Raw genomic sequence first — 17,071 nt, 5'->3', positions numbered from 1 at the left:
ACAAGAAGAAAGTTCAAGCAAGCAAATTACATCTCTCTCGCGTTTCTATCTTCTTCTTCCTCATCACATTTTCCTTATTTGATTTTTGTTTTTCTTGTATGGAATGGAACTCTCTCGTCTCCGACTCCGTTACTGAATCCAAACAAGAAGCAAACACCTTTCACACATATCTGTCGTTCACCCACCAAACCCCATTTCGTCATCTCTCCTATATTAAGCCTTCATCCTTCACCACCCACTTCCACTGCAATCCAAAACCAGACAAAATCTAGAGAGAGAAAGCTTGAGACATAGATCGACAGTCGAGAGAGGGAGAGAGAGAGAGCGCTTTTCTTGTCCTTCCTATTTTTTTCTCTCTCTTTCCATTTCTAGCAGAAATAATCCATTGGGTTTTGACCCTTTGACCTATAAAGCTCTTCATTTCTCTCCCATTTTCCCAACCCACCTCTCTGAATCTATCATACGAAAAACCCACTTTTTCCTTTAGCTTTCTCGGCAACCAAACAGAAGAAAGGTGGTGGCTTTATTGATATGGCGGCGTTTGGAGCGAAATGGCAGGGTTTGAGATCCGTGGCAATGGTGATGTTTCACTTTGCGGCGGCTTTTGTGTTTGTTTCGGCGGAGAGAGGCCTGAGGCATGAAGGTTCGAGGTTCAACGGAACAGAGGGATCCGAATCTAATTACCTTCTCAAAGCTGTGAATTTCTTATGGCAATCCGAAAAATCGGGATATCATCATGTTTGGCCGGTAAACCCCACAAAACCTGTTTAACTCTATCTTTTGGTTGAATTTTCTGTTTAATCTTGAAGTATACTTTACTTTCCAGCTGAAAATGGTTTCTGACAATAAAACCAGCTTTTTTATAATAAAAAAACGCTTCCTGACAATCAAAAAGCACTTTTTAATAAGTTTTTCTTATTTATTTTTTTTGGACAAGCAGTTTTGAATAAGTTTGAGTAGTGAAACTTAAAACATTTTGGTCATGAAGCACTTTTTAAGAAACGCTTCGAGCAGTTTTCAAGAATCACTGGCTTGTAATAAATTTTGAAAAGGAACTTTAACGAAAAGCATCCGGTAATGTTCACTTTAACGAAAAACTATATTTTTACACTAAAAAGTCAATCATGGTACTATTCATTTTACCCTTTATTTTGTCTTTATCATTCAAAATCAAAGTTTTCAAGTCCTTTTCATTAGTTTTCCTATTTTTAAATGCGTTTAGAACTTCTAACAAAAATTCTTATGGCCAGAAGTACTTTTTAGAAAATGTCAGTTCAAATGGGCCGTAAGAATCTAAGATTACCCCTGATCCTGTTCCTTGTAAATAGATGTGGTAGATTGGTATAAGCCTGAATGCATGCATATCAACAAATACACATCATGTGGATAAATCATAAATATGTGTTAGTTGGGATTTTAAGGCAAAGCGGTGTTAAATTGGATACTTATTGCTAATTCCTCTGTTTTTATATGCTCGTAGAAAACTAACTATAAGAGGGTTGTAAATAATGGATTTTGTGAATTTTGGTTTATAGGAAATGAAATTTGGGTGGCAAATTATTGTGGGTTCTATTGTTGGATTCTGTGGAGCTGCTTTCGGGAGTGTAGGCGGTGTTGGTGGTGGTGGCATTTTCGTTCCTATGCTTAGCCTAATCATCGGGTTTGATCCGAAGTCAGCAACAGCTATATCGAAATGTAAGAAAAGCTCTTCTGGTGTTTTTGATAGGAAAGAAACTATGTATTGTTGAAATGGTAGTTATATAATACAGTGTATGTTGAACTGCTTCAGAAGCAACGCTAGCGGTATCATTGTTCAAATGTGCTGGCTGTGTGAACTGAATCAAGGTTTTTCTCATACTACTTGACTTTTTTTTTTTTTTTTTTTTTTTATCACAGATCACTGTCAACTGATTTTAGTTCCTCGGTGTGACACCTGAAGTTCTTACGCTGTGTTAATTTGTCGTGGTAGTTTTAGTGGATAGGCTTTTAAGTCCTTTTCATGGTTGAGACCTATAAAATTGTTTTCTCAAACTACATTGATTTTTACATGGTGATTTCACTGTTATATTGAATTACTGACTGGAAGTTACATCATCGTGGATTCATTTTGCTTCGTTTCAGGTATGATCATGGGTGCAGCTGGCTCAACTGTCTACTATAATCTTAAGCTAAGGCATCCGACAATAAATATGCCCATTATTGACTATGATTTGGCTGTACTCATCCAACCGATGCTCATGCTGGGCATTAGTATCGGAGTGGCTTTCAACGTGATCTTTGCTGATTGGATGGTCACAGTTTTGCTGATTGTTCTCTTTATTGGTAATGGACCAATCATTACTTAGGTTCCACTTTCTTGGCCTTACGCTTGAATACTTCAAATGCTTACTATTGTCGTTTTCAGGTACATCAACAAAGGCGTTCTTCAAGGGTGTTGAAACATGGAAAAAGGAAACCATTATGAAGAAGGTAATGCTAAATTTCTGACTGTTATTACGATAATTCAAAGATCACGATAGATCATGTCACCTTAGTACGTATTATCTACCTCCATAGTTATATATGCCAATAAACAAGACTTCAATTTAAATTTAGGGTTTTAAGTTGTTCTGAAATGCATATATTGCACTACTAAATGTTTTGCTAACCGTTGCTTTTTTTTCTGGATTTTAGGAGGCCGCTAGGCATTTGGAGTCAGCTGGTGAGTTTGTTCTACTGTTGCTCAAATGTTCTATAAAACATTAGAATTTTTTACTCGTAGTTGATTCCTACAATATTAGCCGACCCCACTTAGTGGGAAAAGGCTTTGTTGTTGTTGTTGTAGTTGATTCCTACAATTATGCCATATATTTTCTTGTTTGGTCAGCTGCTGGTGAGAATGTGGCATACAAGCCTCTCCCAAGCGGCCCAGCGAATGAGCAGCAAAAGGAAACCAAGGAGCAGGAGGTGAGTGCACGCACAGTACTTGCACAGACACTGTTATAATTTTGATGGAGTTTCGAAGCTAAATCTTGATGACCATTTCAGGTCTCGGTTATTGAGAATGTTTGCTGGAAGGAGCTTGGACTTCTGGTTTTCGTCTGGGTTGCATTTCTTGCACTGCAAATTGCCAAGGTTTCCATCTCTTTACCTAGTCTATCAGAAATTTTTTATTGCAAATTCCTTTGATTATACGACATTGTGGAGCTAACGGGTGATTACCATCTGACTTTTCCACAGCAACACACAACTACTTGTTCTCCAGCATATTGGGTAGTGAATTTGTTACAGGTACTATGGTGTGAATGTATTTGTTTCTCTGCATGTTACCTGTAAAAATTCAATACCTGAACGGTCAGGAACGAGTCACTGTTTCCATGTTCTGCAGATCCCAGTTTCCCTTGGTGTATCTATGTACGAGGCAGTGAGCCTTTACCAGGGACGGAGAGTAATAGCATCTAAGGGAGAGGAAGGGACAGATTGGAAAGTGCACCAGCTGGTTATCTACTGTCTCTTTGGTGTAATTGCAGGAATCGTAGGTGGGTTGCTTGGATTAGGTGGAGGATTTATCATGGGACCGCTGTTTTTGGAGCTTGGAATCCCCCCGCAGGTGAGTTTTGTGATTTTCCTTGACATGAACATGATCTTGAATAATGACACAGAATCTTTTTAACCGAGAGTTATTAAACAAAATAAAAGGCCATCATCAACGGTTTAGTTTGTTCTAAAACTTCTTGGTGATTACGTTGCAGGTCTCCAGTGCCACAGCCACATTTGCAATGACATTCTCGTCATCCATGTCCGTTGTAGAATACTACCTTCTAAAACGTTTTCCAGTTCCTTACGGTGAGTTTTATCAAAGCAACGCCAAGGATAGTTCGCTACAAAATTGTCATTCTTTATCCAGTTGTAGACAGATGGAGCTAGTAGTTCACAGTTCGTCTAAATTTGTATATTAACGCACATACATTCCAATCTTTCTGCAGCTGTCTACTTGACCGCGGTTGCCACTGTTGCAGCGTTGGTAGGACAGCACATTGTGAGAAGGCTGATTATACTATTCGGTAGGGCATCTCTGATCATATTCATTCTAGCCTTTACCATATTTGTCAGTGCAATCTCACTAGGTGAGTTTTTTTTCGTCGACAAACTTCACTTCAAGTTGAGTTAACACCCTGAATTCTGAGAGGTATTTGTTCTCTTTTGTTTTTGTTTTTTCAGGTGGAGTTGGGATATCGAACATGATCGGGAAGATTAACCGGAACGAATACATGGGTTTCGAAAACCTTTGCAAGTATGATGTATAAAATGTCTTCTTTTAAAGGGGAAAAAATTGCTAGGGTTCTCATAGATGAACTCTGTACTGTGTTCTGCTACTACTAGGTTCTGTTTTTTGTCAAAGTTTTTGTACTTACTAGGTCAAATTTGTGTTTTGCCCCAAAATTGTGGGTCAGTAATGTGTGAGCTAGTTACTACTTTTCTCTACTTTGTTAGATAGTTTTTTTTTTTTTAATTTTATACAACCGACATTGGGGAGGAAGAAGTTAAACCATCGAACACAGAACCTCGAATACATAGACAATTGCCTGCTGGTAGTTTATTTGAGCTACAAGGTTATTGTTTATGGTGAGAATCTTTTTATTTCTATACAACCGGTATTGCGAAGTGAGGAATCAAACCAACCTCGAGTACATACACAACTGCCTGCTCTTTGTTCACTTGAGCCACAAGATTCTTGCTTTGGATGAGAATCTTTTCATTTTTATACAACCGGTATTGCAGAGGGAGGAATCGAACCATCGAACACAAAACCTCGAACACATACACAACTGTTTGCTCTTAATTACTTAAGCTACGAGATTCTTGCTTCTGGTGGAATCTTTTGCACGTACGTAGTTGCCAATAAGATTGATTAGAAAATACGCAGCCTTTTTTGGACAGCTTGGGATAACATCATAACACTCAATCCTTGTCAGCAGCCAATCAGAGTGATAAGAACTAATATTACACTCCAAGGGTATATGATTGATTAATTAATCATATATCCTAACTCAAGAGAAACATCATATAATCATTTTAGTTGCATAAATTGAATGTTTCAACGTTATGAATTTGTAATTTGCTATCAAAGCTCTTCTACTATACATTGACGCATATTATTATACGACACTACGTTTTACGCGACTTAGATTTATCATCTAAATTTTTTTGATTTCATATCTAACTGGTTTGTTTGTTTTTTTTTTTCTTCTTCCGATTGTTGAGGTGGGGTTTGAAAAAATGAGGGGGAGAGGAGTGGTTGGCCACAATGGTGCTTGATTTTCACTAGTCATTCTCACATATCTAGTCATTAAATTCAACTATGTATGTCATACTCCTTTGGGATTTGGCTACAACACTTTTGAGTTCATTTAGAAATGCTTTTAAAATGATTGGAATCGCTTTTAGAGAATATGTTTTTGGATTTGAGTGCTCCAGGATTTACTTGCGTTTTTTACTAAGGATTTGTTTAAAAGATATTTTCACCAAAAATGATTTTAGTCATTTTAAAAACATTTCCAAACTAATTCCTTAGTACTTAGTATTACCATCATCTAACGGTTAGATGTAGTCTAGAATTTTCACAATTAGACATTGCAAAATAAGCCACTTTAATTTTGCGACTTTCTTTCAATACAACAAAACTGCCAAACTTGCAAGGTCTGCCAAATTAATTACGAAATTGCAAGTTGGGGATATATGGGAGGCAGATTGTCCGCCCTCTTGTTTGGATGCTCTTTCCATCTTTTCTTATTTGTGATGTCACGGTTAAGCCACATCAATATTTTATATTCTTATTACTTTTTGTCTTATTATATCTATAAAAAAAATATAAAATGTTGATGTAGCTTAACCTGACCGCACAAAATAGGACGGGATAAGAAGGGCACCCAAACAAGAGGGCAAACAATCTGCCTCCGAATGTATGACTCGCGAGGGATTCTTGAATTGAACCTCGAAAGTTATGTCAATTACACCTTGTAGTTCAGGGAGCTTACCTTGTAGCTCAGGGAGCTTGTAACCTAAATTCCATCTTATTTTTGTGAATGACGATTTCGATACCAATATTTTATGCTGATATATAATGTGGTTCAATTAATCCGCACCTTTTTAGCATAAAATATCATTGCATATATAAAAAAAAAAATATCTCTACACTAGAGATCCGATCTGAGATCCCCCAAAATTGCTTGATGCTTGTACATAATGTGGTTCAATTAATCCTCACCTTTAGCGTAAAATATCATTGCATATATAAAAAATATATATAAATATATTTATCTCTACAGAAGAGATTTGATCCGAGATTCCCCAAAGTTGCTTGAGGAAGACTTTTCAGTGTGCCTAGAATACGAGCACATATGTCATATATCATAATACAAATGGAGGAGCGTTTAAAATTAAAAATTCTCTATTTATATGTTAACATAAGATGCACCGTCTTAGATTTTGGACACACTAATAATCTCTCAGTACGTTGAAGTCAAAAAGGATTTGGTTCGATTCCCTAGTCCAAGCGACACGTCGTCAAACGTTCGTGGAAATTGCCACGTTTTGCCAAATTTTCAAACCCAGGCCCAAACCTGAAAAACAAAAATTAAAACAAAAAAAAATAAAAAGACGTTCCAGTGGCCAAAATTTCCAATTGGAAAGGTGGAAGGTGGAACTCGGAAGCCCTAGCTCGTCCTCAAAGTTTGTCACTTTCTTCTGCGGCGATCGAATTCCAAAGGGCGAAACATGGTGTTCTACTTCAAAGCTCGATCGGACGTCGGCGATTTCACCATTTTCATGGGCCTCGACAAGTTCGAGAACGAGGAGCTCATCAAATATGGCTTCCCCGAAGACATTTGGTAACTCCCTCCCCCAATTCTCTGTCACCAATTTTTCGGATTATCAATCCAATTCGCAATTTGTCCCAACTTTTCATTAGAAAGATAAAAAATTTGCAATTACATTTCTTGTCAAGTTTTGGAATTTTCTGGTCAAGAATCAAGAATTAACTCGAATTTGGGGATTAGATTGGGGGGGGGGGTGGGATTACAATTTCCTCACAAATGAAGAAGCAGATTATGTAGCTTGAATGTTTGGAGCTTGCTTAATGTAATCAGTGACAGAATCAAGATGATCGTTCTTTCCGGTATAAATAGTATATCTGTTCCTTCTACCAGGAGGGGGGAGGGGTGGCGATGATTGAGATTGTTTGTGCAGTTCACGTAACCGTTGACCGATCACGTAATCGTTGACCGTTCACGTAATCTTTGATCGCTTGCCAATTGATACTGAGCAGCTTAACGACTGAATTGATCCTCTTTCACATTGTTTCAGCTTTGTGATTCCGTGTTTCCTTAACTGCATAAGCACTTTGAATGCGGCTGCTTATTATGTTGTTGAGGCACTTATATATAAGGATGAATTTTTTTTTTTTTCGTACTGCCATGTAATTGTTAATGTTTAAGAAATGCATGTTTAGCGGTTTTCGAGTAATTGCTTGTTTAGTTTGGACCATGCTTGCACATTATTCTGCTTTTGATTGTCTGGACTTGTTATTAGTAACTCAACAACAATGAAAGAAAAGACTTGTTATTAGTAGGAAATTTGTGCTATGCAAGCTTAAAGATTTTCCTGATGGGATTTTCACGTTACAGGTTCCACGTGGATAAAATGTCGTCTGCCCATGTTTATGTTAGATTGCACAAAGGACAGACCATTGACAATATAAGTGAAGGATTACTGGAGGATTGCGCTCAACTTGTCAAAGCAAATTCCATCCAAGGCATTATCTAAACAGATTCTTATGTTTAGAGTAATTTGGTTCCACTTTTTAATTTCATCTACGTCTCTTAAAAGGGTTTCATATTTCTGGTCTTATTTAGGATACTGCAGTGGTGCCGTGTTCTAATGATGTATTATTTTGCAGGCAACAAGGTGAACAATGTTGATGTTGTTTACACTCCCTGGTCCAATTTGAAGAAAACTGCCTCCATGGATGTTGGTCAAGTTGGTTTCTACAATTCAAAGATGGTGAGGTTCTACAATATATACATATTATTTTGCGGAATCAAGCCATGCCATGTAGTTTGTATTTTCATTGGGTTCAACATGTACGGAGATACTGATCATTGTCTAACTTTGACACTTTGTTAAGGTTCGAACTGTGAGAGTGGAGAAACGGATCAACGAGGTAGTTAATAGATTGAACAGGACAAAAGTGGAAAGGAAGCCTGATTTGAAAGGTAAAGTTTTAGTCTCAGCTTCATTTTAGTTTGTCTACAATAAAAATGTCGTACCCAGTGCACAAGGCTCCCGCTTTACGTAAGGTCTGGGAGAGGTGAATGTCGGCTAGCCTTACCCCCATTTATGGAGAGGCTGCTCCCAAGTCTCGAACCCGAGACCTACCGCTCATGAGCGAAGGCACTTGCCATCGCACCAAGTACGACCTCTTTAGTTTGTCTACAATATGGCTCTAAAAATCTAATCTTGAAAAGCAGTACTCATATTGCTCTTTATGGAGGAAAGTTGACACTTGGTCTACTATTTCTTATGTATCTTTTGTATTTATGGATATAGTAAGTGATAGTGGACTTCAAATGCTATCCTTATCTATTTCTGGTGCAATGGAGTGATAGCTAACGTGCAAAAAATGTAACTGCAGCTGAGCGAGAAGCGGTTAATGCAGCAGAAAGAGCTGAGAGAAAGCAGTTCCTGAGGGACAAGGTAAGTTCCACCTCCTGTCTTGGCCAATATTTTTGCTCTTGACTTGCACTTAGCTGAACGGGTTTTGGATTTTGTAATGGTTAACTGAATCTTGAACTTAGTAAGAGTACTAGAACTTGTTTTTGATCAACTCATATTGCATCTAGGCTGTATCTTGCATTGTTGTAATGTAATATATCATATTCTTGTGTTGAACAAAACAATTTAATTTTTAATGAAACTATTTTGCAGAAACGACGCGAGGAGATGGAAAGACTTGAGAAGGAGAGACAGTTAGAACTAAGGAGCTACAAAGGTTTGATGAATTCTGAAAATATGACATCTAACAAACAAATTGCATCAGCAAACAAGTCATTGCAGGAACTGGAAGAGGACTTCATGTAATGATATCATTGTCTACAGGTTGGGCAAGATGGCTGCTATGTGCTGCCCAGGAAGAAAAGAGTTTTTCATTCAGTTTGTGAGTTAGTCCTAAAATTTGCATCCGTTCATGAAATATAAAATGTCCTAAACCTTTTATTTCGTTGACGACGATAAGAAAAAGAGAAAAAGCAAAAAACGGAGGGAGAAAACAAATTGGGTTTATGGGTGAGGGTTGGGTCGGGGAGTATCTCTTTCTTGTTACTGCATGTTGTCTGTGTATCATAATGGTGATACACAAAAATTAAACTTCATTCAAGATGATGAATGATTTACTTGCAAAAGGATTTACATCATTTTAAAACCCTTATTTAGTTATTTATATTTGCAGTTTGTGAATGATTTACTACCAAGCACACACACGCACGCGCACACGCACGCGCACACAGAGGAAAAAGAGAGAGGGGAAGGGAGTTAACAAAATAATATTGCTAGCTTAAGAGAGTAAAATGAATGACAGGGAACCCTAATATTTGTATGCTTGTGTTTGTATCTGTACATGCAAGTTATTTAGTGCAAATGTATGTCGTGTTTGTGTGCAGCTGGATTTATGCGAATCTTATTCGGATGTTCTTAATTGATTCCCCGTTTCTGGGATTATCTGTAAACATGTGGTCCATACCGCTCCATCCCGAATTTAGTACCAATTGATTCAATGTTTGAGGAGCATTTATATTCAAATTGTTAGACCTCCTTGGATTGATTTGGAATTTACGATGGTGATGATAAACTCTTGATTTCGTTTGTAGAAATGTTTCAAGGCATAAGCTTTAGCGGAACTAACTGTGGAGCTAAACCAAGACTTTTAACACCATTGACAAACAAGAGATTCAATTTTAGGGGTAGAGATGAATTCTTGTGTTGGAAGATGAATTCGTTTTCGACTCGGTTTTGGTCTGATTAGGTGAGTAAGAAAAAGACCAAGTGCTTATAATGTTGAAGCAAATTTCCCAACAGATTCGGGTTGAATGCGTTTAGGGTTCAAATCCAATGAAACTTAGTCCTGCATAGCATAGAAATGTAGTCGACATCGACTTACAAGTTACAACCATATACAAATGTGGACGATGGGAGAGGGAAGGTTGCTTTGTTCTTGCTGCGTGAACTCAAACGTATTTATAGAGATGAATTTTGTCACAACTATCGGGCGGTCCAGCATTCAAAATTCAAATACATGCATCATTTAAACTTTAAACTAATTTTTATCGATTTTCATTGTCAAGGATCAAAGCAAAAGATTATACCAATTTCGAAATTATTTTAAGATAAAAGCCCAAAAAAAAAAGGAAGATTTTAACGTGTGAGAGATTAATACGCCAGAAAAAAGGAAGATTTTAACGTGGGAGAGGTTAATGCGAGGACGTGCTGAACATTTAGCACGGTGTTCGTCACCTCACGTACTCACGTGTGATCTTCAAGCATTTGATCGGAGCAGAATCTAAAGCTTAACTGCAGTACAGCAGGGGATTAGATGCCCATCTCTCTCTCCAGCCTTTGACCCTGGTGGGTCCCAACTCTCCTATATGCTTACGTGGCAGAAAACTGGAGCATCTCGGAGCAGAGAACTGGGCGACAAACAAGCCATAAGTAAAGCCCACTTAAAAACTACTTAAACCGAAAAACAAACTGAAGAAGCCCAAACGACGCTGAAAGTATCCCCCTCCAAAACCCTAGAATCCCTCTCTGTCTCCTCTTTTCCCTCTCGCTGTTCGGGAGCGAAACCACAGTTTCACAGTCATTCTCTCTTTCTCTCTCCTCTTAACAATGGCGACGCCTTCTTTGGACGAAGAAACCTCGAAGAAAGTGATCCGCCAGGTTCGGTGTTCAAACGCTCCCAAATTTTGATCGATTTTATTCGAGTTTATCAAATTTCAGAATGTTATTTTTTTTTGTAATTTTCAGGTCGAGTTTTACTTCAGCGACAGCAATCTTCCGAGGGACGATTTTCTCAGTAAAACGATTGGCGAAAGCGAAGATGGACGTATCCTTTATCAAATTTATGTTTTTCAAGTCTTAAGTAAATTAATTTTTTGTAATTTTTGTTTAAGGTTTGGATTTCTGGGTTTTGAATTGACCTTGAATTTGACCGTTAGTGGTTAGCTTGGCTCTGATATGCTCGTTTAGTCGGATGAGAAATCATCTCAGTTTGGGGGATGTGAAGCCGGACAGTGTCCCCGAAGCTACCATAAAGGCCGTTGCCGAAACGCTTCGACTATCTGCCACTCTAAAACTTTCGGAAGACGGTGAGCTCCCTGTTCGTAATCACTAGAATGCAAGTAGGAGAGTAAATTTTTAACTGAAATGCTGCTTTTTGTTAACAAAATTTGTTTCTGTTCGATGACGAATAAATCGTATTATGTGTTTTTATGTGTTTTAGGGACAAAGGTTGGTAGGGCTAATGAAATGCTGAAGCCGGAGGAGGTGATAGAGCAGGTTGACATAAGAACAGTAGCTGCTTCGCCTTTTGCGTTTGATGTGAAGCTTGAAGATGTCGAAACTTTTTTTAGACAATTTGCCAAGGTATTGGTTGCTGCACCATCATTAAGTGGCATTGAATTACTGTTGCTTACTATCTTTTCGTATTTCAGTATTTTGTAAAAAGATTTGCGCTTTCTATTAATGTTGCATTTGTAAGAATTTGTTCTCAATTGCTTCAGGTTAACAGCGTGAGGCTGCCTCGCCATGTTGCTGACAAAAAGCTACTCTGTGGCACTGCTTTGGTTGAGTTTTCAACTGAGGAAGAAGCCAATAAGATTTTGGAGCAACCTTTGGAATGTGCAGGTGTTAAGTTAGAACTGAAGCCGAAGTAAGTTTCACTTCTTGCATACCTTTGTCATACAGAAAATCTGTTTTTTTTTTTTTTTTTTTTTTTTTTTTGTCAATTTTGTTTAATTAGGTTTTGACAATACAAAAAGGCATTGGCAGGTAATTGAAATAAAACAAATCTGGTTCTTTTATAATGTAATTTTCTCCTCTGTCAACTTGTTTTCGTTTGATACGAAATGCAGCTTAACAAATAATTTTTTTTGTATTTGTTATGATTCTGTATTTTTTGTTCTTACGAGTCCTTGTTTGTATATCTGCATGTTCTAATAGAGTATGTGTGATTCAGGAGGGATTTTGATGCCGATAGAGAAAGAGAGGTAAAGGAATATGAGGCCCGACCTGGTACAAGTACAAAGGGCAAGAATAACCCAAAAGCTGAAGCTGAGTAAGTGGATACACTTATTTGATTTCCATATTTTTCTTCTTTGGGTGTTTAACCTGATTAACTTCTCTTATGATGTTACAGCTACCCTAAAGGCTTGATTGTTGCATTCACTTTAAAGAGCTTGTCCGGCAAAGGTCCTGCAGTGGTTAGTGGTACACCTGACAATGCTAATGGTAGTTCAAATGGTACTAGTGAAGAAACAGAAAATAAGGCGTCAGAAGATGTTAAAGTAGCTAATGAAGATGTAGAAGTTTCTGGGGAGGATGCTAAGGATAAGGAAAATTCTGATGAGAAAAATAGTTTGGATGACGTGAAGGAAACTGGAGATGGGGAAAAGTCTTCAGAAGGTTCCGTTCCAAAGGGTGGAGAGAAGGAAGAAAGATTGAATGCTGCCGCATACAAAGATAACATGGATGTTGTTTTGCGTGAGGATTTGAAGGCTGTCTTTGAAAAGTTTGGCACCGTAAAGGTATCACAATTATTCTCATACTTTATGGCTTGGATTTCTCTATGCAGTGCGTTATTAATTACAGTACTCTTTAACAATTTGTAGGTAGATTCTTTGCCTTCATCATGGTTGAGTGTATTCTGGTGATTTGTTCTGACATTTTCACACCCGTTTCTGTCATGTGAAGTACATTGATTTCAAGATCGGAGAAGAATCAGGATACATTCGGTTTGAAGAACCTGAAGCAGCTCAGAAAGCACGTGCAGCTGCAGTCTTTACCGAGCAAGGAGGTCTGGCTGTGAAGAATTTCATCGCTACTTTGGAACCAGTCAGTGGTAAGCAGCAACTTTCACCTTTATTTCATTTGTAGTGGTTATATCCTGGAGCTTGATGCGTCATGAATACTAGTTTCCTCCTCTTGTATTGAATGTTGTTCTGCTTGCCAATCTTTCAGGTGAGGCGGAAAAGGAGTACTGGAGCCTCTTCCGTGGCAACCAAGAAAAATTCCGCGATAGTAAGAACCACCGTGGAGGAAGGTTAGTTTTAAATTCTACACACCCCTATCAGCGCCATAGTTTTCTCCCCGGATCATGAGTTCCCATTTCTTATGTTTTGCGATTTATGTTTGTGCTTACCAGGGGAGGCAAGCACCATCGAGGTGGGTGGAAAGGCCGCTCAAGAGACAATGATAAATCCGGTGGTCGCCCCAGTAAAGTCCGCAAATTTTGATCTACACGAGAGCCATCCCCTCGATCATGTTTTCGGATCAATATTCTGCAATACGTTTTCGACAGAGGCTGGTCTCTCTTAGCTATAAAAAAGCTTGGTAATTTTTGCTTCGTTTCAAACAGTAATATTGTTGTTCTAGTACTTGTCCGTGTAACACGAATAATATAATTTTATAGTTTATTTTCCTCTAACCTTTCTTGATTTCTCAATAAACTAATAATTACCCATATTTGAAGGTCTGGCTAGTTTTATGGATGGCCTTGAAATTCTCAGAAAATCTTATTAGTGAATCTGGTGAATTATTAAAAAAAAATTAGGGCCTGTTGGGTATCACGTAGAGTACCAAATTGGTCCTAAAGGATTTTTGAGTTTTGTTTTCGACCTTCCCCATGTTATAATTTAGGGAGTTTTAACGAAAAGTCCGCGGTACTGTTTATTTTAACGAAAAATCACATTTTTACACACAAAAAATCAAACCTAGTACTATTCACTTTACCCTTTATTTTGTCTTTATCGTTAAAACTTAAAGTTTTCAAGCATTTTTCATTAGTTTTCCTTATAATTTATATGCATTCATATCAAATTTTGGGTTCATAAGAAATATTCAAGCCAAATTAAAAATTATTCGAGGATTATAAGGGTATTAAGGGCTAGTTTGGTATTGTGATGTTTTTTAAAAAAAATTGATTCTACTATGAGAATAAAAAGTTGTAAAATAAAGTTGTTAAGTGTTTGGTAAACATATTTTTTGTAAAAGTACTTTTAATTAAAAAAAAAAAACAATGTCGGAGTGTTTGATGAACTTTTAAATAAATTGCTTCGAATATGTTAAATAACTAAAAATGATATAGTATTTAATATAATATAATAATTGTCAAAGTTAATAATGTAGTGGTAAAGATTGTAATTTTGTATGTGGGAGCATACTTGTCATTTAAAAAGTTCAATAAATAAGCATTGACTACTATGCTTTGAAAAAAAAAAAAAAAAAAACCATGGTAGGTTCTGCTTCTATTTTTCTATGCTTTTCTATTTTCATTGATAGTGGTTAAATTTTTATTTTTTATTATTTTTTGGTTTTGTTTTACCAAATACATTTAATGTTCTAGATTATATAATAAGTTTTTTTTTTCTTTAAAGCACCACAATCTCAAACCAACCCTAAGTTAATGAGTCATACAATGAAGTTTTGAAAGAGAGTAATTGAGCATAGACTCAACGGCGGAGCCACTAACAAGGCTAGGGTGGGCTCTAGCATAGGGCGAGTTTTAGTTGTTTAAAGTTAAAAATACTGATAATTTAGATTATTTTACTATTTTTAATTGTTAAAGCCCACCCAATAAGTAAAAGTTCTGAACAAAAAGACTGATTTTAAAAAAAAGTAAGAGTTAATAAATATTAAATAAATTATTTACTTTAATCAATATCAAAATTTATTATTATTAAATTTCAAATTGCACACGCACACTGACACACGTCCCATTAAGTCATTTTATTTGATTAGTTTCTAGGGTCCTAGGGAGTAGTATAGTGATTAGATTAGGTTTTCTAGGATAGCCATCCGGTTTTAAAAAAGTACATTTATTATTTTATTATTTTAGGTTTCTTAGGAGTTGTACTAATTTATTATTATATTTCGACTTTTAGGGTTTCTGTCACTTTCAGAAAAGCTTTCGTCCCATCTGTGTCGTCTCTACACGAACCAGGATCCTCTCCTGAGCAATTCCCTAGGGATCCCGCAATCTTGTCCATTCATTTTATATCGTGCGGTCAGTTTTCGTTAGGTACTATTCATATTTGAATTTTAAAATTTAAATTTTAAATGATTTCTAACCGCACGATATACGATGAACGGACAAGATTGCAGGATCCCTAGGATCCCTAGGGAATTGCTCAGGAGAGGATCTTGGTTCGTCTCTACACTGCAATTCACAGAAACCAAGCATACATTACAAGTGAGAAAACTGATTGATTTTTCTTATCAGGTAAGTTTTTAACCACTTTATTCTTATGTCTTGATGATTTTATTTGTTTATTTCTTTAATTTTAAGAATTCGTACTTTAAAATTTCGATTTCAAGTTTAATTTTTTTTTTCTGATAGTCTAATAGATTTCTTAGAAATATAATTTATTATATAAACTTGCATTATTGTTGTTCAATTTGTTAGGTTAACCTTCAATGAAGAGATTAAGAACTATTGATTCATTTTTCAAAAAAAGAGATGATGGTGATAAATTAGAGAGTGATATACCTTCTGCATCTAATGATAACGCACCAATATCAACTAAGCAGCCTCATGATTCTCACCAGACATCTAATATAATTGAACCTCAAGAAAAAGTTTTTGATGATGCTTCTTTGGAATTGGAACGAGACCCGGGGAAACGGATTCAAATACATGAGCATCATATTAATCAACAAGATGAAGTTCGACGTGCTTATATCAAAGTTGGGCCTTACCAACCGAAATTTCTTGAGTATCCTAGGTCTCGGTTTGGATCACAATATTGTCGATTTCAGTATTCTTGGTTTTCACAATTTCCATGGTTAGAATATTCTCTGACAACAGATAGAGTATATTGTTTCCCATGCTTTCTTTTTGGGATTGGTCCAGCAAGTCGTCCGACACTAACTGTTGATGGGTTTAACAATTGGAAAAGAGTTAACGACGGAAAGAATTGTATATTTCTTTCTCATATTGGAGGTCCATCTTCATTACATAATACTTGTGTTTCACGTGTGGAGGAATTGATGAATCCATCTCAGCATGTTGACAAGGTTATTAATCGACAATCAAAAGAAGAAATTTTGAAGAATCGGTTGCGACTCAAGGCTACAATTGAGTGTATTCGATGACTTACATTTCAAGCATGTCCTTTTAAAGGACATGATGAATCAATGGGTTCGAAAAATCGTGGGAATTTTATTGAATTGGTAAAGCATACAGCCAAGTTTAATGATAAGGTGGCTGCAGTTGTTTTAGAAAATGCACCAAAAAATGCCAAATATTCCTCACCCATGATCCAAAAGGAGGTTTTGAACATTCTCGCCAACATAGTACGAAGAAAAATTCATGAAGAAGTCGGGGATGGTGTTTTTTGTATTCTTGTTGATGAAGCACATGATATTGCTCATAGAGAGCAAATGGCCATTATTTTAAGATTTGTTGATAATGATGGTTTTCTACGAGAACGGTTTTTAGATATTGTGTGGGTTGAAGACACTACTGCAACAACAGTTCACAGGGAGATAAAAAAAAAGTCTTTGCTTTCCATGAGTTGCCTATAAACAAGTTACGAGGTCAAGGCTACGATGGTGCGAGTAATATGCGAGGTCAGTGAAAAGGGCTACAATCTTTATTTATTAAAGAGTGTTCATCTGCTTATTACGTGCATTGTTTTGCTCATCAACTGCAATTGGCATTAGTTGCAGCATCAAAAGAAGTAGATGTTATCTGGTTATTCTTTTCAACATTAGGTTCAATTGTAAATGTTATTACTACTTATCCAAAGCGTCATACTCAGCTGCA

General features: G+C 36.8%; 3 protein-coding genes across 4 annotated transcripts; all 3 read left to right on the top strand.

Moving 5' to 3' along the window:
• On the top strand, nt 1–4,464 carry LOC103410743 (sulfite exporter TauE/SafE family protein 3-like). 2 transcript variants are annotated; one of them, XM_029106964.2, is made up of 12 exons: nt 1–747; nt 1,536–1,695; nt 2,122–2,322; nt 2,405–2,469; nt 2,674–2,701; nt 2,867–2,946; nt 3,028–3,114; nt 3,220–3,270; nt 3,368–3,589; nt 3,732–3,825; nt 3,966–4,106; nt 4,201–4,464. In XM_029106964.2, the coding sequence occupies exons 1-12, from the start codon at nt 532–534 to the stop codon at nt 4,284–4,286; spliced, it is 1,431 nt and encodes a 476-aa protein (XP_028962797.2). In that variant the 5' UTR covers nt 1–531; the 3' UTR covers nt 4,287–4,464. The 2 variants fall into 2 exon arrangements, with proteins under 2 accessions (XP_028962797.2, XP_070682890.1); XM_070826789.1 differs by having other exon boundaries at nt 29–747; nt 3,966–4,043.
• Nucleotides 4,465–6,471: 2,007 nt separating this feature from the next.
• On the top strand, nt 6,472–9,457 carry LOC103441180 (uncharacterized). Its single transcript, XM_008379884.4, has 6 exons — nt 6,472–6,869; nt 7,665–7,792; nt 7,937–8,040; nt 8,165–8,252; nt 8,672–8,733; nt 8,965–9,457. Exons 1-6 carry the CDS (start codon nt 6,757–6,759, stop codon nt 9,115–9,117), a joined length of 648 nt encoding a protein of 215 aa, XP_008378106.1. The 5' UTR covers nt 6,472–6,756; the 3' UTR covers nt 9,118–9,457.
• A 1,099-nt stretch (nt 9,458–10,556) lies between these two features.
• Nucleotides 10,557–13,732, top strand: LOC103441181 (la protein 1). The gene is made up of 10 exons (XM_008379886.4): nt 10,557–10,968; nt 11,056–11,134; nt 11,247–11,396; nt 11,531–11,673; nt 11,811–11,959; nt 12,266–12,364; nt 12,446–12,833; nt 13,000–13,147; nt 13,267–13,348; nt 13,451–13,732. Exons 1-10 carry the CDS (start codon nt 10,918–10,920, stop codon nt 13,539–13,541), a joined length of 1,380 nt encoding a protein of 459 aa, XP_008378108.3. The 5' UTR covers nt 10,557–10,917; the 3' UTR covers nt 13,542–13,732.
• Nucleotides 13,733–17,071: the final 3,339 nt, after the last annotated feature.

Source organism: Malus domestica, chromosome 08 (assembly GCF_042453785.1).
Source record: "Malus domestica chromosome 08, GDT2T_hap1".
NCBI classification, from domain to species: domain Eukaryota; kingdom Viridiplantae; phylum Streptophyta; class Magnoliopsida; order Rosales; family Rosaceae; genus Malus; species Malus domestica.
This window is presented reverse-complemented; position numbering and strand designations above follow the sequence as displayed.